At 35.6% G+C, this 25,023-nt stretch overlaps 2 protein-coding genes across 2 annotated transcripts in view; both read right to left on the bottom strand.

Moving 5' to 3' along the window:
* Window positions 1-9,124, bottom strand: part of ptgfrnb (prostaglandin F2 receptor inhibitor b) — a 44,117-nt gene extending 34,993 nt beyond the window's left edge. Inside the window, exons 1-3 of the mRNA XM_065254127.2 lie at window positions 8,800-9,124; window positions 6,358-6,723; window positions 765-1,172 (exon numbers count right to left, since the gene is read on the bottom strand). Of these exons, the coding sequence (XP_065110199.1) occupies window positions 765-1,172; window positions 6,358-6,723; window positions 8,800-8,842 (817 nt within the window). The 5' untranslated portion in view covers window positions 8,843-9,124. The remainder of the gene's footprint in view (window positions 1-764; window positions 1,173-6,357; window positions 6,724-8,799) is intronic.
* Window positions 9,125-13,568: 4,444 nt separating this feature from the next.
* Window positions 13,569-18,974, bottom strand: LOC141279815 (T-lymphocyte surface antigen Ly-9-like). The gene is made up of 6 exons (XM_073814364.1): window positions 18,795-18,974; window positions 17,701-18,009; window positions 17,384-17,614; window positions 15,014-15,322; window positions 14,682-14,927; window positions 13,569-14,211 (listed from the first exon to the last, which is right to left on the bottom strand). Exons 1-6 carry the CDS (start codon window positions 18,850-18,852, stop codon window positions 14,207-14,209), a joined length of 1,158 nt encoding a protein of 385 aa, XP_073670465.1. The 5' UTR covers window positions 18,853-18,974; the 3' UTR covers window positions 13,569-14,206.
* Between the last annotated feature and the right edge of the window lie 6,049 nt (window positions 18,975-25,023).

Below are 25,023 nucleotides of genomic sequence, written 5' to 3' on the forward strand. Positions count from 1 at the left end.
GATTTCTCATTTTCTTTGGAAGGATTTAAGAAATAATGTATCAATATAAAGTAGATGAAATAAATGAGCATAGTGTCAGAATTCATACAGAGTTTCTCTGGTGATTTGTACAGAAGAGTTTGTGTAACATCTGTCAGAGATAGCACACATCCCCGTCCACCATTTTTAATTAAACCTCTGCTATAACATTGACTGTATATATGGCAACCAGATAGGAATGCTGCCAGACGGGAATATTCAAACAATGCTCCTAAGACATTAAACAATATAAAAGTAGACAAAAGAGCAGATGATTTTCTCAAGAGAGAGACACACATGACTTATGCCACCATGATCAAAACTCAAATATTCTCATACATCTCTCAAAAACAGGACTACATATCACACAATCCTCAATATATATCTAAATCTTTTAAAAGTAACTCTAGTTTATATTTATTTTGCAAGTCGCTTTGGACAAAAGCATCTGCTAAATTACTAAATGTAAATGTATTAAGAAGACGTTTAGTTTAATGAAGTTACAGTATCCCAGAGTAAACAAATAACAAAAAAACTGAAACTTGGAATTAATCACCAATGGATTTAGTTTTGTAAGCAACCTTTGTAAAATCATTTCTGTGTTTTGCGTCATCTGTGTCGTGAGTCATTCCTTTTTTCTGTTTTGTTACTCGTATCCATTGTGTTTGTTGTGTACCTTTGTTACAACCGTTTCTGTTCATTTTGTTGTGCTGACAAACTAAAGCATCTCCATAAAGCACACTGACCTGCAGGGGTGACAGACACTTCCCCCATCTCCATAGTCTTTTCCTGAATTCTCTTCCAGATCCCCTGCTCCCGCGTCCACAGTCTGGCCGCACACGCGTACGTCCCCCGGTCGTCCGGGATCGCTCCGGAGAGCACGAGACTGCGGGACACCTCGCTTCCCATTTCTAACCTCATTGCACCATCTGCGTAGCGCCGCGTGAAGCCGTTTCCAACCGTTACGTCCAAACAAGGACCGAAGGTGAGCAGATCCTGCGACGAAGATGATCCATTTCTCACTGACCAGGTAATGGAAAGGTATATTCCCTCGATGAAGTTTTGGGAAACATTGCAAAGGAGTCTGAAAGATCCACCTTCAGGAACGACAGGGTCTGGGGCTTCAGGAGCCACAATTAGACTATTAGGAACAACTGGAATGAAAGAAGAAGACAGTTATAAAGATTTTATAAAAAGGAAGAGGAAATCATACGTGCACTGTACTGCAACACATTTTATTTTGACTTAAAGGAGTCATATGACACTGCAAAAAAAACCCTGATATATATTGTATTTGGTGTAATATAATGTGTTTTTATTCAGGTTAAGGTTAAAAAAAAAACATTATTTTCCACATACCATACATTATTGTTGCTCCTCTATGCCCCGCCTTTCTGAAATGTGTCATTTTAAAAACCTAATTGTTCTGAACAGCACAGTGTGTTCTGATTGGCCAGCTATCCAAATGTTGTGATTGGCCGACTACCTCAACCGTATGACGGAAATGTTACGCCCCTTACCAAAACACAGCTTGTCCACGACATGGCGGCAACAATACTCAGTCCCTCCATAAAAACATGATTATGTGATCGCATGATTCAATGCGTAATTAGCAAATACGCCGCACTTTTGCCCCATAAATTACAGATTTCCGTGCGTAAAATATGCAGGGCTTGCATGATTTCATAATCCCCGCATTTTTGTAGCAAAAATTCACATATATTTTACCAAATGTTGAAAAATTTTGCATTTAATTCACAAAAGCACAGCCATGTCCCCTGTCGCCATGGGAACGTTATGAAGTGATGTAATTATGTGACGTTAACATCATTGAAAAGCTGCAAACAGTTTTTACAAGTTCCGTCAATTTTTGCAGGTTCCCGCAATTTCATAAAATTGCATAAATATCCCGCATATTCCATCGCATTTTTTTAAGAAAACGTGCCACAAGATCAAGGATTTTTGTCGCAACAATCACAAAAAAACTTGGCGTTTTTCTGGAAAGACTGAATATTATAGCAAGAATAAAGATTATGCCTTTTTTCTTTGCGTCTACATTCAGTGGTGTTATGCAAATCTTCCCACACAGTGATGTAGATATGTGGGGGCGTGTTTAAATGAAGAAGGCGTGAATGAGTATCTTTCTGCATTTGAGACTTTTAATCTTTGCGACTTTACAGATCTTCTATATGCACAAATAGCTTTTAACACTCCAAAAACCAAGGAAAAAATAAAATCGCATCATATCACCCCTTTAAATGTAACATGGTTTAACTAAGAAATGATAAAACACATGGTGTTAAAATAAAGGCAAAAAAGTGACAGTCTGATGTGTTTGTTAAATGTTAGTGAAACTTTTACTTCCCAGTAAATGTGGTGAGCGCAGACAGGCTAACATTGACATACAGAATAATAAAACTGGGCATGTACTGTACTGTAGGAGGAAGTGTGTTTGCTGTAGCACACCTTGTTGTTAATAACTAACTGTGGGAAATGCCCTAGTCACTGTCTGTCTAATGTACTACACGTAAAAGTAAAATAAAGTACTTAATGTAAAAGATATTGTTTGGAAAGATGCATTGTGAGTTGTCCTCTCTTAGTTTGACGAACATTCACATGTGGCAGAACCAGATCGGCCTGTTTTATACATCAGAAATGCAATCCTGTACAAACAGAGCTGTTACAGATCAGAATCTAAACAAATCAACATGATGCTCGATCAGCTTTGAAATCTGAGAAGCAAGTTATCAACTTATCATTTCGACTGTCATGACAGTAATGCACTTATAATCAGGCTTAACCTGCAAATTAAACTGAAGAGGACTTTAGTGAGACCTCCTTTCACAAGGATGACACTAACAAAAACTCATTTAAACATATATTATGGTGCTTTCAGTGTATTTTGAGCGTTTACTGTATTTCTTGACATACTTCCAGTGCACGTGCATTACTGTAAACAGGTTTATTGTTTTGTTTTAACAAAATTGAGGGAGGGGTTTTGCAGTAGCTTTTTCTGTGGTAATGATTTCCACAGCTTTACTAACTCAAAGGTTTGTGTGCCATAATAATCAACCTGCTTCAGTTAACATGTTAATCCACTGACAGATGAACAGGTGGAAACACAGCACCTGACAGTGACCTGTTCGTGAATCTGTATTTAGACATCAAGGCTCCATGACTATCTACTCTATGGGCCCTATCTTGCACGCAGCGCAATTGACTTTGTCAGTGACGCATGTATCATTCGTATTTTGCGCCGGCGCACAGCGGGGTTTTTCCCTCCACAGATGCACGTCAGCAAACTAGGGAATGAACTTGCGCTCCCTGGGCGGTTCAGCGCAAAAAGGAGGCGTGTTGCGGCGCAAACCATCTCTTATGCTATTTTGCAGTTTCAAAAAACAATTGCGCTACTAACCAAAAAAAACTAGTCTAAAGTCAGTGGCGCGTTGCGCGTGGTTCATTATGCTATTTTAAGGGCGCATGCTTGACCATAATGTATAGCGTGCACAACGCGCATACACTTTGCTTATCTAATCTACACAGATGCAACAGTTATTTTTGCAAATCATAAATTGTTACACTTAAAAATATTAATACACGAGATAAGGGGAATCATAGTGGTGAGCATTGTGGTGATAGTTTTTATTTATTCTCATGCAAATAACGATTAAAATATTTTCATAAACTATAACTTTGTATTACGTTTATTTTATGTAAATAATAGTTAAAATGTTTTCATAAGAAACCTTAATGTATATGAACTTGATTTGTAAGAGTACTTTGGGGTTGGACCTTGCTTGCGTTTCTTGGCTCCGATTTCAAAGCCCCCAAACCCTTTCAGCGGTGAGGGTGGACGCAGCGATGTCCTCTGCTGGCGTCAAGTCCTGAGGCAGATCCACCTCCCGTTACACGGCGTGCCCGATTTATGCTGGCAAGCGTGGGATTCCCCGTACAAGGACGTCGGTCTCCTCGGCTGTGAACCGCTCCTGGCGTGCGCCTGGTAAATCCGTCATAATAATAGCAACCCGCCATGGAACTTGCGCCCTTGCGTTTAAAGGGAATGTTGGCTAGCGTTCTGATTGGTTTATTTGACGTTACGCCCAAACCACACCTATGAATAATGAACCTACTTCAGACCAACCCCTTATTGATTCGCGCACGGCGCAAGAGTTATTTCTCACGCCGGGAAAATAGCAACAGCGCCCAAGATCCGCCTACAAACTCACTTGCGCGTTGCGCTTCGCACTTGCGTTTCAGATCGTTAAAATAGAGCCCTATGACTTAATGTGATAAAGAGACAATCACAACAGATCTTACAAGGGTTCTCAAAGGAAATAAAAGCATAACTAGGATTCATCTCAATTGTTTCTCCTACTGTTGACTTTAATATTCTTTTTCACATGGAAATTGCATCCAGGATTTGATTTTTGGTTCATTCATACTGCCAATGATTTTCCAGAATCCGTGCATGCATTCACACACATGCCATAAAGATCCTGTAAAGACACGTGACTTATTTAAAGTCCTGCATTTGGTAGGTTTTTCCAAAGCATCTGAAGTTTGCTTATAATGCGTGATTTCTCTCGCGTGTTCATCTTTGTTTATGATAAGATCATAAGGATCGCATGATGCGCTGTTCTGTCATAGACAGTAAAAAGCTCCTGGATGCTCATCATAAATGTTAATTTAGGGTTAGATTTACATAAAATGATATTCCTAACCAAACCCAACTCTAACCCCAACGCCAGGCGACATATAAAAAAATAAATCAGAAAAAATAGTATAAACCAATATATAAAGTGACTTTCTAATGCAAGCACCAAATCTAACCCTAAACCGAAGCGACAATGGTTTAAAAATAGGAAAAAGCAGTTGAGTAACCAATACGTAATAATCACACGAAAACAGGAATTCGTTATACGATCACGAAAAAACACGAAATTTTGTGATAATAGCACGAAAAAAGAATCAAAAAAATACGTGACTATATCACGAAACTTTGTGAGACTGGGTAGGATTGCAACACAGACACCTCTTCATTTCCTGGAATCTCTTAAGTTTCAAAGAGAACAAAACTGTGCTCACATTTAAGCCAAAGTCCTCCAAAATATAAACTTAAAAATCTCTAAGCTATGCTCTCCATATTTATGTTATTATGCAACACTTTGCTCTTACTGTATGGTCTCATTCATGCCTATATTTAGTTCTCCTAAGGAATGTTAGGAGAAACATCTGAGACAAAGTTGGCACAAAGGTTTTTCAGTGGAGTCTTTGATGTGAAATTTTGGACTTTATACTTAGACCTCTGACTTTTGATTGTATTATTCCTCAGCAAATCTAAGCATAGTTTGATTCAGGAGCCTTTATCTACAAGGAAACATTAGACATTTAAAATGTACCTGTACAAAAATCTATAATGCTTGAATTTGTAACAAGTTACCTCAGTAAGTGATTATATCCATTTATAGTTCTGTTTCCTACACAATGAACACTGCTGGCTTCAAAAATGAGCCAATGGTTTAGTGGGCAGTGCTTCGACAGGTGTTTCCGTATTCGATTCCTGGCTCAAGGTCCTTTGCCGTTCCTTTACCCCTCTCTCTACCCTGTACTTTCCTGTCCTCCCCAAGACTACAGTCTGTCAAATAGCAAAAATGCTCCAAAAATTACTTTATTTATGGACTAAAAGAATGAAAAAATTTCACCGCTACACAGTAACCCGATCTCACCTGTAAATGTACAGATTTTAAGCAGTGGTTTTGCATCAATTCATTTTAAGAGGAATAAAGAAAGTAACCCCACCCCTCATGTGGGCGAAAGCAGATTGTACTATTACTACGCCTATGAATGAGATTTATACAAATAACCCACCACATAAAATAGGTACGTATTGCCATGAGATTGTGTTGAAGCTTGAAGCCTCTTAAATTAAGAGTCAGAAATAACTAACAAGCATTTTGACCCTGCCATTGTTCTAGATGTTAAGTGTCTGCTAGCAAGTTGCTATGTAGTTGCCAGGGTGTCTGGGTGGATACTTGGTTACTTTCTGGTCCAAGATTGATTTTAAACAATCCTTATGATATTCTGGGCTATAGATAAATCTATTGTCAACTTTTAAAATTTGGATTTTAAATCACTTGGAAGCTTTCATCAGGCAAAAATCGCCAAGTCTGATCATTTAGAAAGATAAGACGCAAAGATCTGAGGAGCATTCATGGTTTGGGTATAAGCAATAATAATAAAAGTGAAGCTTGTCTAGACAAACACTACTGGTACACTTAATACACAACACAGAACCAAAACCAAAACCAAACATATTAATTCATAAACACAAATACCCACCTCGCAGCTGAACATCTGCATTATAGTTTCCACTGATAACTGAATCTGTACTCGGAGTACTGCAGGTGTAGGTGGCGCTATCACTGATTCTGGCCTCTCTGATTCTGAGCTCAACTGCATTATCCTTTAACCGTGACACAGAAATGTCTCCACTCTTTATACGGTCCACAATAGAGCGGTCCGAGTATGTGGGATCAAATGTTGAAATCACATTGATGGATTCTGTCCCTCGCGTCACTTTCCAATCAAAGTCCTGCTCACTTGGGCCCTCATAGTCCGATACATCACAGCGAAGAGACAATGGCTGACCCTCAACCCGGAGCAAGGGGCCCTTAGGAACCGTCACCAGCCTGGAGTGACATAAACCTTCAAAAACAAAAGATGGAATATTCAGCAGGACTTCATCTACTGGTAGTAGGGTTGCAAAGAGGCAGAAAGTTTCTGGAAATTTTCAATGGGAATATAATCTGGGAATTTTGGAAATATTCCAAATTGGAAGTTGAACAGGAATTTACAAGAATAATTTTAGGACATTTATATAAACTTTATCATATACAAACATAAATAAACATTTTGTTTGGTTATAAGCAGACATGAATGCAAGGTAATACAAATTTTATGCAAATGTAATTCTGTATGATAATAGAAAACTGGATAGCAGAATGCATCTGCTACATGATAGCTAGCCTCATAAATGTTTAATGAAATAGTGCTAGCATACATTTAGATATCTGATTTACTGGCCTCAAGAAATGATCTGTGCATGTTATGAAAGGATGCAAGTGCATGCAGGGGGCGTGGCCTCGTTGGCCATTCAGTAAGCACTGTGCATGTGACGAAATGAAGAATGTGAAGAAATTAAACTGAACTTGCATTAAATCTTGTTGTTTTTAACTACATCTAAGTGTTCCCTGTTATAGACAACTGCAATTCCCAGTTTATTACAATTAATTCCTGTTATTTCCCATATATTCCCAATACTTCCCATTGAAAGTTTCCAGCCTTAAAAATCCCTGGAATTGTGCAATCCTTACTAGTGGTAAAGATAGTGGTTTCTATAAGGTGCAAGTCATATGAACTGAGCTACAAATGTAATATTTTAAGTTTCTTCAGCTAAAAACATGCAGAAATGAGATGAAAATGATGCACTGATGCTCGACTTAGAAAGCATATCTAATTAACACAGAATTCAACATCATCACTGCATGTGAATATCTGACCTGATTTCTGAGTTTCAGAAGCACACAAGTGAGAACTGTAGGCTGGTCTTATTCAGTTTGGGCATACAGCACTTTACAATGAGATTATGAGGATTAGTTTCATAACACATGGCACTTTCAGAAAAGGAAAATGAACCGTTGTACTAAAAGTCTTTTACTCGCAGCAGTCTTGCAAATAAAAGACAACACTGAGATTATGGGCTTTATATTACTTATCTATTCTTTATAGACCATTCAAAGTCTATACATACAGTATGCAGGAGATATGTGTTTATTATTTGGTGTGTGGAGGAGAGCACAGGTGAATATAACACATGTGCATATACAGTATGTGACAATCTCATGTGCTAAATCAGGCATTCGAAATCTTGTCAGTCATGCTGTGACGTATGGTACACGCTGTATATTAACTCATAGTAATTCATTCATCGAACGACAGATTGCACTGAGTGATTTTAATGAATGACTGCATGCATAAGACACACACAAGTTAGGTTTCTAAACGGGGACTTTCCATAGACATAATGACTTTTACACTGAACAAACTGTATTACCTCCCCTCCCCTCCCTTACCCAAACCCTTCAGGTCCCTTTAGCATTTTTTACCTGATAAAACAAGCTGTTAAAGCTGTTAATGGCACAACGGTATCAAAAATGACATCTACCTAAAGGTGTATATGAGTACCTCAAAGGTACATATTGGTATCAAATTTATACATATACTGTATCTGTACCTTACATGACCTTTTTAAAGTGTACTGCCCCAGTGACAGCTTTTGTATCTGTTTAACAATGACAGACATATAGTGTAAAGCTATAAAACATTATAAATACATGCCTGAATCAACACAGATCAATTATGATGATTTACAGGTTTGGTGAGATTTCACTTCATTTACAGAAGTTGCTGTACGTGTTATAGGGAACAATATGTGAAAGTTAATCATTTAAGTTCATTCTACCTGGTTTACCTTTAAAAATACTTGAATTGCATACCTGTCAGTAGTAAGGCTAATTCATTTATACTTAAAGACACATCTGACATGAATTGTTCCAGTTTGTAAATGTCCACACATTATTAATTTGTAAGTTACCTGAGGAAAAATCTATACCTAAATGTAATCTATGGTTATCTACTTTGATCTCACGTCATTCACGTTGCATGTTACATTTTTTGTTACATTGATACATTTTCGTGAAGATGTAATAATATGAAACTCACCGAGAGCGGCACACAGGAGAATCAGAGCCCGGGTTTTGCCCATGTCCGCGTGGATCCCGTGCCGTATTTCAGGTCCGAGCTCAGGTGACTGCAGGCTGTACGGACGGGTTCGGGAATGCACCTGTGATCTCCGTTGATCCTCGCGGCGGTGACGTCAGGTTTTCGGTTCGAGCGCGATAGAGATGACGGACGTGTGTGAACCGCGCAGAGCGCGCACTCGTGACTCACGCTCGCCGGGGTTTAACGACTGAATGACGGAAGTGAAGCGGGATTCCCTCGGTGTCTGGAGGAGTGGCATTATTACCATATCTGTCTCTCTATAGGACAGATCGAAGCTATTAAAAGTGTTTTATGGGGGAGAAGGGGTTTTAACATTAAGTGGCATGGCATCTTACGCACAGAAGCCAGTGGCACATGCCACTGTGTTTTGTGGCACTTCCGGTTTCAATTGGCTCGTACCAGTGGCTCGTCGAGTGGCACTTCCGGTGTCCAGTGGCTCATGGCACTCCGTTTAGTGGCTCGTCGAGTGGCACTTCCGGTGTCCAGTGGCTCATGTCACTGTTTAGTGGTGGCTCGTCGAGTGGCACTTCCGATGTCCAGTGGCTCATACCATTCCGTTTGTGGGTTGTCTACTGACACATGTCAGTAAAACTTAGGTCTGTTGGATTGAGGCATGTGGCACTGATATTCACCGATCGATCATTACAGATCCGAGAGTAACTTACGCGTGCTGCTGCTATGTTCATTTAATTGTGACACAATGATTTTGTGTGTCCTTTTTGACTGTCTGGTGTTTCAGGTAACCGAATGCGTGAAATGCATCGATATTCATAATGATCATAATTCACAATTTAAGTATTAAAAATGTAAATATTTAAAATGGGAAGGCAAATATTTTATATATTTAATAAAGCACAACATGCCTGAGCTATATTGCATAATACTGTTAGTTTTTAATATAAATTTTCTAATTGCATTATTTGTGAAAATGTAGTCTGTGAGTGGCATGTTTTTATTTGTAACCAGTGCCAATGTGTTGTATTTAATAAAAAGTGTCATTTATAAGAATCTCGCAGAATATTATAATATTTTTTTCTGCAAGTACCGCATTTACACACATGCACGCCAAAACAGTAGGTGTCAGTCTAACCATGTTTATGTTTAAAAAAACAATGTCCTATTACATATTTTACAACTTGATATTTATTTTATTTTTTTACAACTTGATATTTACACGGTGTTGACAGTGCAGATACGTCACGTGCCCTTCAAAATTAAATTTTATATAGTCTATATAGATTGTTGTCTATAAGAAATAAGGGTTTGAACAAATTATTATTTCACAACATTTATGAGAGAGTAATTATTTTAAATAAATTGTTGGATTATTTCAAAGCAAAACAGATTTACAAAACACTTAGCAAAACACTTTACAAATGATTAAATCAAACACAGTTTTTCCTTTATTTTATGCATTTCAATGGATCTATATGTTGCCTACAGTATGCTTTAAGAAGGGGTCAGTTTTTTTTCTTCGATCTCGTCTTTCATTTAAAGGGTAGTAGACTCACCTAAATTAGGCAAAAAAAAAAAAAAAAAAAAAAGATTTACAAAAACTGAATAAATATTAAGAAAAGGCACAATGTTCACACGACCATGGCTCAGACAAATACTGTGCTTTATTAAATGAAAACACTCAAAATATTATGCATTTCCATTTTAAATATTGTGATCATACAATTCCTTTATGAACGAGCGTCAAGATGATATATTTAGCTCTCGACTCAATTTACGCATTCGGTTACCTGAAACATCAGAGTCTAAAAGGACACACAAAATCATTGTGTCACAATTAAATGAACATAGCAGCAGCACGCGTAAGTTACGCTCGAATCTGTAATGATCGATCAGTGACTATCAGTGCCACATGCCTCAATCAAACAGACCTAAGTTTTACTGAAATGTGTCAGTGTACGAGCAACCAAACGGAGTGGTATGAGCCACTGGACATCGGAAGTGCCACTCGACGAGCCACTAAAAAGTGGCATGAGCCACTGGACACCGGAAGTGCCACTCGACGAGCCACTGGTACGAGCCAATGGAACCCGGAAGTGCCACTAAACATAGTGGCACGTGCCAGTGGCTTCTGTGCGTAAGATGCCATGCCACTTTATGTTAAAACTGCTACTGTTATGGGGGCACGTGTTTTAAATGTAACTGTATACAATTTAACAATCACATGTTTGCCAAACAGTTTGATAAACAGTAATATTTTGCTGTTTAATGTACTCTTTTTCTTTGTCATTTACTTGTTATGCTGATATGTATGTTTAAAAATGAATTTTCCGTGAGAAATACTGGAATAATGAATCCCTTATACACGAGTTAGAGTCCTGATGATATTCATTAACATAATTACACTTGATTTACGCATATTTAATATAGTCATGGATTCGTATTAATTAAAACACCTAATTGACTGAGAGATATAAAAGATATATAATAACATAAACGTTTTTATATTGCAGTAATCTGAAGATACATCATATTTTGTACAGTAGATGTCTAGCACTATCAGCAAATATTAAGGACAGATGGGTCTGGAAGCTTCTAATGCCATCTAGTGCTGAGGAAAATCCTGCATGTGTTAACATTAAACAATCATTGATAGAGTCCACTTCTGTTAAAAACTACAAAGTTGTCATTGTTATGTAAAATGACTTTCACTATAACACATACATGTTAGGTTTTGTGATTGAATAGTTTTAGACATCATATCAACACCCTGTAAGATTAATGAAACTCTCACTGGGTATGCATGCACAGCATTTGTATTATGCATTACATTGTATCTTAAAGCTGCAATTTGTAGCTTTTATTGATTAAAAAATAAAAAATAAATCAGTTAAGCAAGTACATAAATAATCAGTGTTTAATATCATCTCATTGTCTTACCATGATTCACAATGGTAAGCTTATAGTAATGACTTATATAAGTTCAGCTGTCAGGTCGGATTTAGCAGGAAATGCTGTTTTTCAATGTGAAGGTACAGCATGTAAAAAAACTGTAATGTTATGTTTCAAACAGAGATGGCGATAGAGAGGCAAAAGTTACAGCAATTTACCTTGCACTGACTAAAACGTTAGTAACATCTACTTACTAGTTACTATATTAAGTATTGGTTAGCTGATACCAGGAGTTTCATACATTTACTGTACAGTAAAAGACTTCACTTTATAAACAGCAACATTTGCTATTAGCACAGTCGAGACCAGTTTTTTTTTTAAACTGTGGGTTGCACAAAGTCTCTTGGCTGTATGAGCGGTGAATGACACAATAAACAGTTTAATCCAACAAATGACAAGCAATGACATTCATTCTGATATGATATTCATATGGTATTTTGATATTGCTAAACTTTTATATTGGTAAACTTACATCTCATTAATAAAATTACTATAATTATAGTAAACTAGAAAAAATTTGTATTTCCTCATATACCCTAAAAAAATATAGACTATACTGATGTGTCCCAGGATAGATTATACCTATTTAAGTGGGTCGCAACCCTGTATCACGAAATTATGTAGCTATAGTCACGTAAATTTGTGAGTCTTTTTTTCGTGACACTGACACTTTTTCTGCCTTTTTCGTGAACATGTCACGCATTTCTGTTTACGTGTCATTGTCACATATTTGTTACTCAATTGTTTTCCTATTTTCTTACCATTGACGCTTAGGTTTAGGGTTAGATTTGGTGTGTGTGTAAGGATGTCAATTTAAGTATTGGTTTATACCTTTTTTCATGATTTTTTTTATATTTTATAATTTTTAAACCATTGTCGCCTGGCTTTAGGTTTGAGTTGGGTTTGGATAAGAATTCAGTATAATTTCATGACTATCAGGGGGTCTATACATTAGCCTACTTATGCAGTTACACAGCCACCTAAAACCATTCATTTTTTATTATAATTGGCGATATTTGATGAAAAACAGTAGTATAATGTTATGTAAAAAAACACTTAAATGATGCAGCGACTAATAACGAGCTTTAAACTAAACAGACTCAAACATTACATCCACTTGTCTGTAATAAACAAATGTTAGTGGTTTCATTTAGTTTTTGCAGAACTCGTCACAAATGGTGGGATTGATAGCGGTGTGGTAAACTGCTGATGGTGGTTAAATGCAGTCAAATGAAAAATACGCCTTAGTTTGATAAAGAGATTTAAAAAGTCCCTTACCACAGATTTTCATACTAACACATTTCTGTGGCTAGCATAAATTACTTTATTGTTTAATGATCATTTAATGATTTTCTTGTTAAATTCATTAATAATTAGAACAATAGCTGTTGCACAATGTTTCACTTGACTTTAATGCATGTACAAAGTTGAGTCTTTGTGGTCTATTTACCAGATTTTTTACCGGAACAGCTTTGTTCTCGTAGGTTTGGTGCTGATGATGATGCTTTGTGTCTAGACAAAGTGCACAACCGCTGTTTCAGCCACATCCTTTATGAATATCAAAAACAAAAAGCATCTTTATCATAAATCTAATGATAGAGAGTCTTCTTTTTTACATTTTGCAGACTTTGTGTTTTATGAAAATCTTTTTGTTAATTTGATGTCATTTTTAATATTATTAATACTGTTCCAGACTGTGTGTCATCTTGTTTATACCGTATACTAAAAGTAGATCCTTTACTTGCAGTGGGTTTATATATTTAAAGACAAACAATTTGTCAGTATTGTAAATCACTAAAGCATCATGAAATCGGGTGTTTATTTACATCAGTAAACTCAAAGCAAGCGTGTGCAAGTCACATGAAGTTATTTCTTCTAACACTTTTGTGTCCTTTATCTTGATGATCCTGTCTGTGTTTCCTCTGTCTTGTCCTGTGCTCTTATTTTGAAGTTTAGTTTTTTGTTCTGCTGCTGCCATGTTCCCTATCGTTTCCCTGCTGTTCTGTTCACTTGTTTGTTGTGATGGTAATTCATTGTAACCACACCCATCTCTTCATTTGTTTCCATAGTGATTTATTTGTTCTGCTTTGTCATTGGTTCTCATTGTGTGCTCATCTTAGTTTGTCAGTGTTTGTTTGTTCATTATGTTAAATTTGAAAATAAAGCTGCATGTGGATCTGCGCTCATCCTGCCCCCGTTTGTTACAGATCATTACATCACCTGTTCATGATTGTTTGTTGTTCTTGATGCCGATTGTTCTGTCTGTTTAAGAGTAGCAGTTAATCAGGATATGAATCATTCTCACATTGAGCAATTTATATAACTTTATTTAAATGATCTGGTGTTTTAATAAAGAGCGAGTATGGCTCCTTCACCCGCCAGAATGCCCACCATTAGCCAGAAGTCAGTGCCAAAGAGTCTAGGCTGAATTAAAATCACCTCAACCTGTAAGACAACAACAGACTCCGTAAAACATGTGTACAATCTATGTTGTTTAATGTAATTACATGAGATGGATACAGACAGTTAAACACCTGGACACATCTGACAGAATGTTTATTTGTTATCTTTTTTCTCTCTTTTTAAGGACTATTTATCATATTCATGTAAATATGCACAATGATGCATAAATAATGTGTTAAAATGATCATTTTGCTACAGTTTTTGTTTGACAATGTAAAACACATCATCAAATTAACATTTTGCAACTGGTTTTCCCTCCATCCCTATTAACCTTGAACAAGTGCAATAACCCTTCACCCACTATACTGAATTATTATTTCAACTTTTGCAGATCTGCAGACAATGTAAAAATATATATTTTTAAATACTTGGTAATAAAATATATTCAGTAAATATTATAACACAGTTATGTAAAACATTGATGAATTAGATATGATATAAAATCTACTTACATGATATTGTTTTAACATCACTTTGTTCATTGCTAACAGGATTTTGTACACGACATGAATAATCTGTGTTTTCTTCTATTTGTTTTGATGTGAGGGTTAGATTTTGTTTATTTTCACCCTTCATGTCTTGTTTTCCTTGAATCCAGGTTATAATTAAATCTCTTTTGTCTTTCATTTGAATGTCACAGGTGAGTGTAGCAGTTTCACCGTCGCATGTAAGCTTCACGTTGGGTTTAGTGGCCTTTGCTGTAACATGAGATCATATAATGAAGTTATTTACAACAGCTTTTCATAACTGCTATAGATTAGATGTAAAATAAATAAACTCTTACCGTAAACTGTAATCTCCTTTTCAATACCTGCAGTTTTTTTACCTTCGCCATCATATATTTCATATCTATATTTGCCAGTGTTGTTCAATTTAACATTCTGTAGTTTTAATGATCCGTCAAATTGAATAGTTGCATCAGGAATGTTGTTTATAGTCTTCCCACCTTTCTGCTGAGCTTTATATGTTTTAGTATCAATGGAGCTGATAAAGATCCATTCTATCTTACTAATCATTTCAACACTTTTCTTTTCCAGATTAAGGATGCAGGAATTCCCTTCCAGCAGATTCGTCTCACATATCTGTGCAGAAACTATAAATAAAACAAAATAAAATGAGCACTTCATGAAACTGAACAGGGTAACCTGTAAACCCAAACAGTATAATGTACTCATTTAAAATGAGTGAACTGTACTCAAACCTGTGAAAAAAAAGTTTATTGAACATAAAGTTTTATGTGTGTTCAATGATTTCACTGCCTTAAAGTTTCACAAACTCAAATAAAATAAGTCAAAGAACTTATCTAACTCAAAAATGTTATTTAATATTTCAATGCAACAGCCTCATTTTAACAAACAGTGCAAATAATGACAAACTTTTATGCTAAGGAGTTTGCCACTGCATATTTACTTCAGTTTAATGTTAAATCAACACGATTGAGGAGGATTTCCAGTTTCCAGCATGCTTTGCATGAGCCTGCATCACGAGAATTTTTTTTGTAAATGAAGTGATATTTGATGTGGTTTTCAATAAAAAGAAAGACTCAACAGTGTAATACATTTCATTTATGTTGGAGATTTAGAAAAGATTGCTATTTTTTAGTGTTGTGTTCGATTATTCAGTGAAGTGCTTGTATAGGTCAGATATGTGTTGCTTCATCATATGAACAGATATGAGCTCACTTTCTTCACACTTACATACACATGACTCACATTGTCTGTTTCTGTTATCAGTGTTGGGTGAGTTACTCAAAAAAGTAATTAAATAGTAGTTACTTATGACATCTTTAATCATGCAATTAGATTACTGTACAAATTACTCTCCAAAAATTACTAACTACTAATTACTCTCTAAAGCCTGTTTAGTAAATGGTACAAAGATAGTCTTGAAACGGCTCTAATAAATCATATAAAAAGTACATAAATAATTCTGATCACACTTTCCAATTCTTACTATTAACTAACTATAAACTACTTTCGCATCAATATACTCCTACTGCTTATTAATACTTGGTAAAGTAGTTGTTAAGTTAAAGTATTGGGAAGGATTAAGAAAGTAGAATAAGGTTTTGCAGAATTAGGCATTATATGTGTATAAAAGATCTCCTATTGTCCGATTTTACATTTCCTTTGGTGTGTAAGTGTGTGTTAGTACATGTTAACAATATACAAAAGGTACAAACCCCAAAATAAACGATGATGCGAGTTAACTAAAGTAAATGTCTTTTCTTGGACTACAACAAACACACGGATTGTAGGCAACAGTTTAATTCCTGGTATTGGTGATGTAGTAAAGACTGGCATTATCATAATTCCTCTCGCTTTGACGCACAGCCTTTAAGTTAACTCCTGTTATTGTGAGCGAATCTTTCAAACATGTTAAGAGGCGTCACATTTCCTGCTGATGTCAGAGGTATTCAGGCCAAACACAAAGTACAGATTAGTTGGCGAATCAGAAACGCCAAGCTTTTCAAATGTTTCAGTAAGAGAGTGAAATCTGGCGCAAAACAAATTACGTTATGTGAAAACTAATATGTTTTTTAAACAAAACATACTTAAGTAAAAGTAAAAGTACAGATTTTACAGATTTTTTTTTAAATTAATAAACAGTCAATATCTTGGTAATTTTAATTCTAATAACCAATTAGTTAATGAGAATTGTAAAGTGTTACCATTATTCTTATTAACTCAAAGTATTTAAAGTGAGGATACATAAAAAATTAAGAAAAAAGTCCATACTTTAGTTCAATTACATCAGAAGTTACTGGAATTAAATTACTTTTAAGTTTTAATTGTAGTTTATAATATTATTTACTTAAAAATGTTGAGTTGGTTAATACTTAAATCTTTTTATGTGATCGGTTATCGATTTTCACAAAAGTTTTGAGTACACAAAACTTGTCTGCTTTTACAGTGAACCTGTGGATTGCTGAAACCTGCAGACTGAAAATCATCTCTCCATCCCTATTAACCCTAAACAAGTGCAATATACCTTCACCCATACTGCGTTATTATTTTACCTTTTGGCAGATCCGCACACAATCTAAGTAAAAAGATATTTTTGTAAATAGTTGGTCATAAAATATATTGAGTAAATATTATAACACAGTTATGTTAAACATTGATGAATTAGATATGATGTAAAATCTACTTACATGATACTGTTTTAACATCACTTTGTTCATTGCTAACAGGATTTTGTACACGACACGAATACTCTGCATTTTCTTCTATTTGTTTTGATGTGAGGGTTAGATTTACTTTATTTTCACCCTTCATGTCTTGAACCCAGGTTAAATCTCTTTTGTCTTTCATTTGAATGTCACAGGTGAGTGTAGCAGTTTCACCGTCGCATGTAAGCTTCACGTTGGGTTTAGTGGCCTTTGCTGTAACATGAGATCATATAATGAAGTTATTTACAACAGCTTTTCATAACTGCTATAGATTAAATGTAAAATAAATAAACTCTTACCGTGAACTGTAAGCTCCTTTTCAATACCTGCAGTATTTTTACCTTGGCTATCATATATTTCATATCTGTATTTGCCAGTGTTGTTCAATTTAACATTTTGAAGTCTTAATGATCCGTCAGATTGAATAGTTGCATCAGGAATGTTGTTTACAGTCCTTCCATTTCTCCACTGAGCTTTATATGTTTTAGTATCAATGGAGCTGATAAAGATCCATTCTAACCTATTAATCATTTCACCATTTTTCCTTTCCAGTTTAATGATGCAGGAATTCCCTTCCAGCAGATTCGTCTCACATATCTGTGCAGAAACTATAAATAAAACAAAATAAAATGAGCACTTCATGAAACTGAACAGGGTAACCTGTAAACCCAAACAGTACAATGTAGTCATTTAAAATGAGTGAACTGTACTCAAACCTGTGAAAAATAGTTTATTTAACTTAAAAGTTTATGTGTCTTCAATGATTTCACTGCTTTAAGTTCCACAAACTCAAATAAAAAAGTCAAAGAACTTGCTTAAATCATTATTAAACATCATTCAATTGTTTGTGTTATTCCCAGAAAACAACCACTGAAACTGATAACACACAGGATTTTCAAGTCATGTTGCCAGGTATAGTTTTAATGTATCAGTTTGTTGTCTCTTTTCTCAAATAAAGTAACGTCCGCAACACTGCTCTTAATATTTAATAAAAGGCAACGTTTTGACCCTACTGGGTCTTCTTCAGGCCACATTTTACACTTTTTTTTTCACTTAAGTAGTTTTTTTCCTGCACCTGCCAGAAGGCAAATTACTTTTTTAACATCTTTTCTCATGTGAATATGCATTCATTACAAATAAGCTAATACAGTATTTCAAATCAATTTTCTGTCCAAATTATTTACTCAAGTGTCAAGAAGCCGTAAAGTAAGTACAGGGTCCTAATCATCCTGTCATGGTTTATTTGTGATAATGACTGTCTGGATGTTTATTATTCACTGTAGAACCAGGTCACATATGTTTTTAAAATAAACAAATAATGCAAAGTCACATTTTAGCTAAACAATGCACTGTTAAAAGTCTAGATAAGTCTATTAAAAAAACGACAACCTACCAGTTTGCAGAGCAAAGCCACAGAAGAATAAAACTGTAAGATGATGTTTGGTGTTCATTTTTTCTCTGTATTGTAGTTAAATCTCTTCCAGATCAACAGCAGTGAAGATAAACATGAGCTTCTTGATTATTATCAGAGAGCTGCAGTTGTGCAAAGCATTGGCAAGGTCTGGATTTTTAAACTGAGTGGACCTTGGTGAAATAGGGTGGACCTCTTAAATTACACAATTTATGATTGCATCACATTTCATGGATAGAATTTTCGGATAAGCAAAAAATTAAAATAAGGAAAATAAAATGAGAACAAATGGAAATAGAAATGAAAGTTAAAAATAAAGTTTAACGGTATACTTAGGAACATAAATAAGTAAATGAATAATAACAGTGTCTTCTTCATTCTATAAATTAAATATTTTTTAATCTTTTTAAAGCTAGAGAAGTGATTTTCCTTTTGTCTTCTCTTGTTTGATTAACATAATGACACAAACATAAACCGATTTTTTAGGGTACAGACCAGATATACTGACACACATCTGATTTCTTTCCGAACTGCATGTGTTCACTTTAAGGCATGATTGTTTGATGAGAATATTTGGTATTTCAAGATAATTTTGTGTGTATGTGTCCTGTCATGCACAAACAAATTCTGTGTTTGCATGCTTTTTTTAAAGCTGAAAGACTGGCTGACCTCGACAGAGGAGGATAAAATGTTGAGCAGTATTTACTTGAAAAAGCTAGAAAACTATTTTCACTCAGAAAATTTAAAAGAATTGTCAAGTAAAGGCTAAACACAATTATCAGCAGCTTTAACACATTTTCTAAGTAATGTTTACATAGGATTTTTAAGTAATGCATTTGGGATGCACAAACAACAGGAATAAGAGTATGAATCTCAACAATGGTGACAAAGATAATTATTTATCCATGCATTGCAACATGAAGTTCTTCATTTAATTGTCACCATTATTGGGATTCATACTCTTAATTCTTGATGTTTGTGCGTCCCAAATGCACAACACCGGTTCATTATTGTCCACAGTTCCTTAAAATCCTTAATGACAAACTACTATGAGAGTGCTGGATCTCATTTTGACATATATAAACTTTTGATGAGTGAGTTAATCACTAAATTAGATGATGATCTTTATTATTATTATGTACTAACCTCCACAGAATTGCACTATTAACTTTACATTAACGCAATCCAACCAGGGCAAAGCTAGCAAACAAAATCTCAAGGGTCAAGAGTCCAACTAAAACAAACACTCATCACCATAATGGTGACTTTAAATGCAACAAAACATCAACAGCTGAACTTAATAAGTGAGTTTCCTGCTGAAAAAAAACCATTACAGAAAATTCTAATGGTTTCCATTAAAATACCAATAGGAACCATTCACTTTTACCATTAAATCCCCTACACTAGTGTGTTTGGGCCATATTCCATTAGCACCAATAAAATTCCCAATAAAACCAACTGAATTTCTGTGATGGTGTCTATTGTTTTTTAGCAGGGTTGTGTTTTCTACCAAACATTCAGAAATTATGTTTTACAATAATGTTTATTTATAATAAAATGCAATGTTTCTCTATTATTTACATAAAAAGCAAAAAAGTAAGTTGTTTTAAACATTGTGTGAACATTAAAACATGACATTGTCATAACGTTTGATCACTTTATTTACAAATTCAAAAAAATCTTTTTTTTACAGTGTGGTAGGCTGGGCGGGGCCCTTGTGCAGATGGCAGATGTTCTGGGGTGCGTTTCCAAAAGCATCATTGATAACCTCTTAGCAACCAAGTTGGTTGGCAATGGGAAATTGCATTGCAACCAACAAAGTTGTTAACTTAGTTAGCAACGAGGCTTTTGGGAAATGCACCCCTGGTTGAGGAAGAAGAGCTGGGCCTTACCATGTCTCACTACATGTATGGAGTTGAAGTTTACAATCAACTTTTAATATCCAGTTTTTATTTTTTCAGACCATCATGCTTCCTCTTTAACACATGAGTATACACAGTGACACCTAGTGGTTAGGTTGCTTCATTAAATTCATTTTAAGTATATAAATCTCACATGATGTCACGGTCTTGTTCTGTGGTTCCCTGTCCTGTACTCTTAGTTTGAAGTTATGTCTTTGTTTGCCATTTTTAGTTATTTTGTTCATTGGTTTGTGTGCTGATTGTTTCCCAGGTGTGTCTTCTCATCTTTGATATATAACCATAATGTTTCCATTGTCTGTTGTCAATCGTTGTTTAAATGTAATGTAATGTGTTGGTACCTGTTAAGTTCTATTACGGTTTACGTTGTTCCTGTCTGTCAGCCTTGTTTTGTATTATTTTATAAATGTTTACGTGGATCTGCTGCATCTGTCTGCATGTCTCCAACATGTTACACATGAAAAGCTATACTGTGTAAGTGAAAAAGCAAAAATGCATTTAGTGGCTAATTTAAACAGATTTACATTTTAAGATCAGTCAAAATAATGCCAGAAAATTATAGATTCAATCCTTTTGTTACTTTGCATGTATGGTGCTGCTAAAACATTAAACTTGTGTTGTGCTTAGGTGGCCATTTTTGCAGGACGCGTCCTGGCCAGGAATTAGGATGCATGTGTCCTTGGGAAGTCGCATTGGTCGACTGCATACGTCATCGAGGTTCTCACATTGAGGTTCTCTTCAAGATTTATTTCTCTGAAGACATACAATCATTATAGTTTTATTGTTACCTTGAAACGCAACGGCTGCTTTATTGAAATAGAACCTGAAATCTTAAACCTCGATGACGTACGCGGTCAACCAATGCGACTTGAAGGATGCACCCGAAATCCTGGCCAGTACGTACCCAGTGAAAATGGTACGAATAGTTGTGCTGGAAATCCACGTAAACAAATATAATTTACAGTGTAACACAATTAATCACCTCACCTGCAGTAGAGACACAAACTTTAAAATTAGTAAGATGAGTTTGTGATGCACTGCTATATTTTTGTTCCTTTTCAGACGCCATAAAATGACAGTAGGGCCTAGTTTGAGACATCTGTTGGATTGTAAACATCTGGATTTCACTTATATAAATGCAGGTGTAAAAAACAACCTGAGTCTGATAGAAAGCCCATTGCTGCAATTTTTGATATTGGCACATTTTAGTGGTGGTGACCCACACTGTGAAATGTTTTACTGTTATATAACTATAAGTTGGTGCTAGTTAAGTTATATGTTATACCTCGACTTTATTGCATGTATAAAGTTTAGTCTTTGTTGCCTGTTCATCAGTTTTTTCTAACACCTTTGCTCTCACAGAGTTGATGCTTTTGATGTTTCTAGAAAAGTGCTGAACCGCTGTTTTAGCCACTTCCTCTGTGGACACCTATAAACAGAAAGCATCTACATATATCTAATGATAGACCTGTTTAAACAACTTTAAAAAAAATTCATTCATTTCTTCAAATTTTGCAAAACTTTGTGTGTCACAGACCAGAATCCTGTGGCTATTGATGAATGGAATTTGTTTATTAGCATTAACCACCACCACCACAAAAAAAAAACAGGTCACAGATTTTGTGCAAAGCCACTGTGTAGATGCTCTCTATGCAAATGAGATCAAAGCGTATTTCTATTTTCCATGATGTCACACTTATGACCAAAAAAGCTACATTTCAATTCCTCATTACTGTGGAAAAAGATCTTGTGATGATGATTAGTTGGAAACAAAATGTATGAGTATGTGAGAGATATATCTATATTTATTTTAACACATTTTAATACTTTATCACATTTGCACCATGCTGGAGGCCTTTTCTTGCTCATACTATACTAAAAGTATGTACTTTTCTGGCATTGGGTTCATATTTTTGATAAATATTAAGTTCTGTAATAAAATGTATAAACAATTTGTCCAGTTAATGAATAAAAGACTTTGGTAAGAAGCTAGAAGCAAGCACTTTTGCCCACTTATCAAGGCTGAAAACGCAATCCCTTGTGAACATGTCTTCGTTAAGTTATTTTAGTTTGTAAAGTTTTAAATATGATTATTTATTTTAAAAATCACATTGATTGCCCTCAGAAGACCTTTATTAACCCGCTGGAGCCGTGTGGATTACCTCTGTGATGGATGGATGAACTTTAAATCTGAAGCACCATTTACTACCATTATAAAGCTTGAAGCCAGGACATTTTCTAATATAATCCAGATTGTGTTTGTCTGAAAAAGATAATCAAATACATAGAGGATAGAATAAATCATGAGGTAATTAAAATTTTTAGGTGAACTATCCATTTAAACTTTCTTAACATGTATAGTAAACCCTTATGACATCTACGTTTCAAGTTTAAAATGTATGATGTTTTGTTAAAACAATCATGAAATGCTGAGGGGTGTTGTTTTTTTCTAGGTCATGTTTGCAATGGCCTGTCTGGTGTCAGGAAGATTTGTAGTGAATGTATGACGTCCCTTAAGTTTACATTTAGCTTCAGTGTTTAAAATTTCAGCCTAACCCTAGAGTGACTTTAAGGGAACCACCCGTTGGTCCAATGGCAAAAACCAATCTGAATGGTGAAGGGTCCTTGTGCATTCTGACTTTTCTGGCCTTACTGATGACGTTCTAATGTTACGTATTTAAGGTATTTTTCTCTGGTTCCAAAAGATAAAATCTTGCTAGTTATAATACAAATCGGATTAATTATTACTTTTTAATAATCACAGAATTTGGATGGATGTCTGGTTATTCTGGTTTAGCTCTATTTGGTGCACTCGTTCATTCGGTTGCACAATATTCACGCACCGCCCATTTATTTATGAATATGCAGACCCATGATCACAATTTAACAAGGCTTGGCTGCTGCCATAGGTTGGACTATACGCTCAAATGGCCGCCTCATGATTCCCTTCGAGGTGACACTTAATTATTACAAAAATTATTTCTAACAAGTGGCCATGACCGCCACCACAAGAATAAACTGGCAGACTTCTCCAATAGTAGCTTTGTATAGTCATGCCATAGTTTATGTACACTTAGATTGATATCGAAATAACCAGAGGTTTAGACTTACCCTATTTAGAGTGGGCAGACAACACTTATAGGTTACTTTAAGTATTAACACCAGCTGCTACTCAGATCTCCAAAATCCTCGGCTGATGTGCCAATATGGGCCACCTAACGTAATTTACTAATAACTTTTGTAACAATTAACACAGAATAAATCCAAATGTAACAATTAGCCAGATAAAGAGATCATAATTCAAAAGCCAAATCACAATTCAGAAAAAAATATAGCATAAATCAACGAACGGTTGTAATAACATGAAAGCATTGCATACCTGGTAGTAACAGTGTAGCTTAATCTGCTACAGAATTCCCAACTGAAATTGCTGGGTCTAAAGACGAAACATCATGGGGTTCATTTCCAAATATAGTAAATCCCCCTGAACCGTGTGCAAACTTTCCTTAAATATCCAGAGAGATCAAAGCATTGTAATAGTGATAGAAATTTGGTAGTGAGTGGGTGACAGGAGTTGCAACTAATTAACATACAGTGGGTGATTGGTTTACATGTCTAAGGTGGAAGGTGTGTACCAACATAAACTCATTTATTGTTACACTTATTCTGTTGATGTGGAAATGAGACCATTGCACCAATCGCACTGAGACATTTCAAATGATATCGAAGATAATGTCAAATTTTTGGTCCTGTAAAATGTGGCATTTGGTATATGGTTTAGGGGTGAGGTCCTCTGAGTTTAAAGGAGGACAGGAGGGGGAGAGAGGGGCAAACGCGGTCTGCCGTCTGAATGAAGGTGTAATGTTTAAAAACCAAATGTGGCTCTGTGGGGCGTCCACTGTAATCTATAGTAAATTCTGGTTCTTGAGAGGAGATTTTGTGGTGTAGAGATTTCTCTTTAGATGTCCTCGTTGCCCTGGGCACCAATGCTGTGTTTTAGGGGAGGGGCTAAGGATTTGACGTCAGCCTTACAGTGACCAATAGGGATGGCAGTATTTCTGATACATGTTTTTAAAATACATCATGCTAAAAACAAACGGTGCTATATAGCACCAAAAGTGGTTCTTTGCTCGTAATCATAGAAGAACTGTTTTAGTGCCATATAGCACCGGTAAAGCACCTGTGAAGAACAGTGGTTCTCAAACTTTTTCCGCATGTGGCCCCCCTTGTGTACAGTGCATTCCTTCGTGGCCCCCCCAAAGAAAATTTATGACAAAAACTGTTCTAAAATG

The sequence above is a fragment of the Paramisgurnus dabryanus genome, chromosome 4 (assembly GCF_030506205.2).
Source record: "Paramisgurnus dabryanus chromosome 4, PD_genome_1.1, whole genome shotgun sequence".
Lineage (NCBI taxonomy): Eukaryota > Metazoa > Chordata > Actinopteri > Cypriniformes > Cobitidae > Paramisgurnus > Paramisgurnus dabryanus.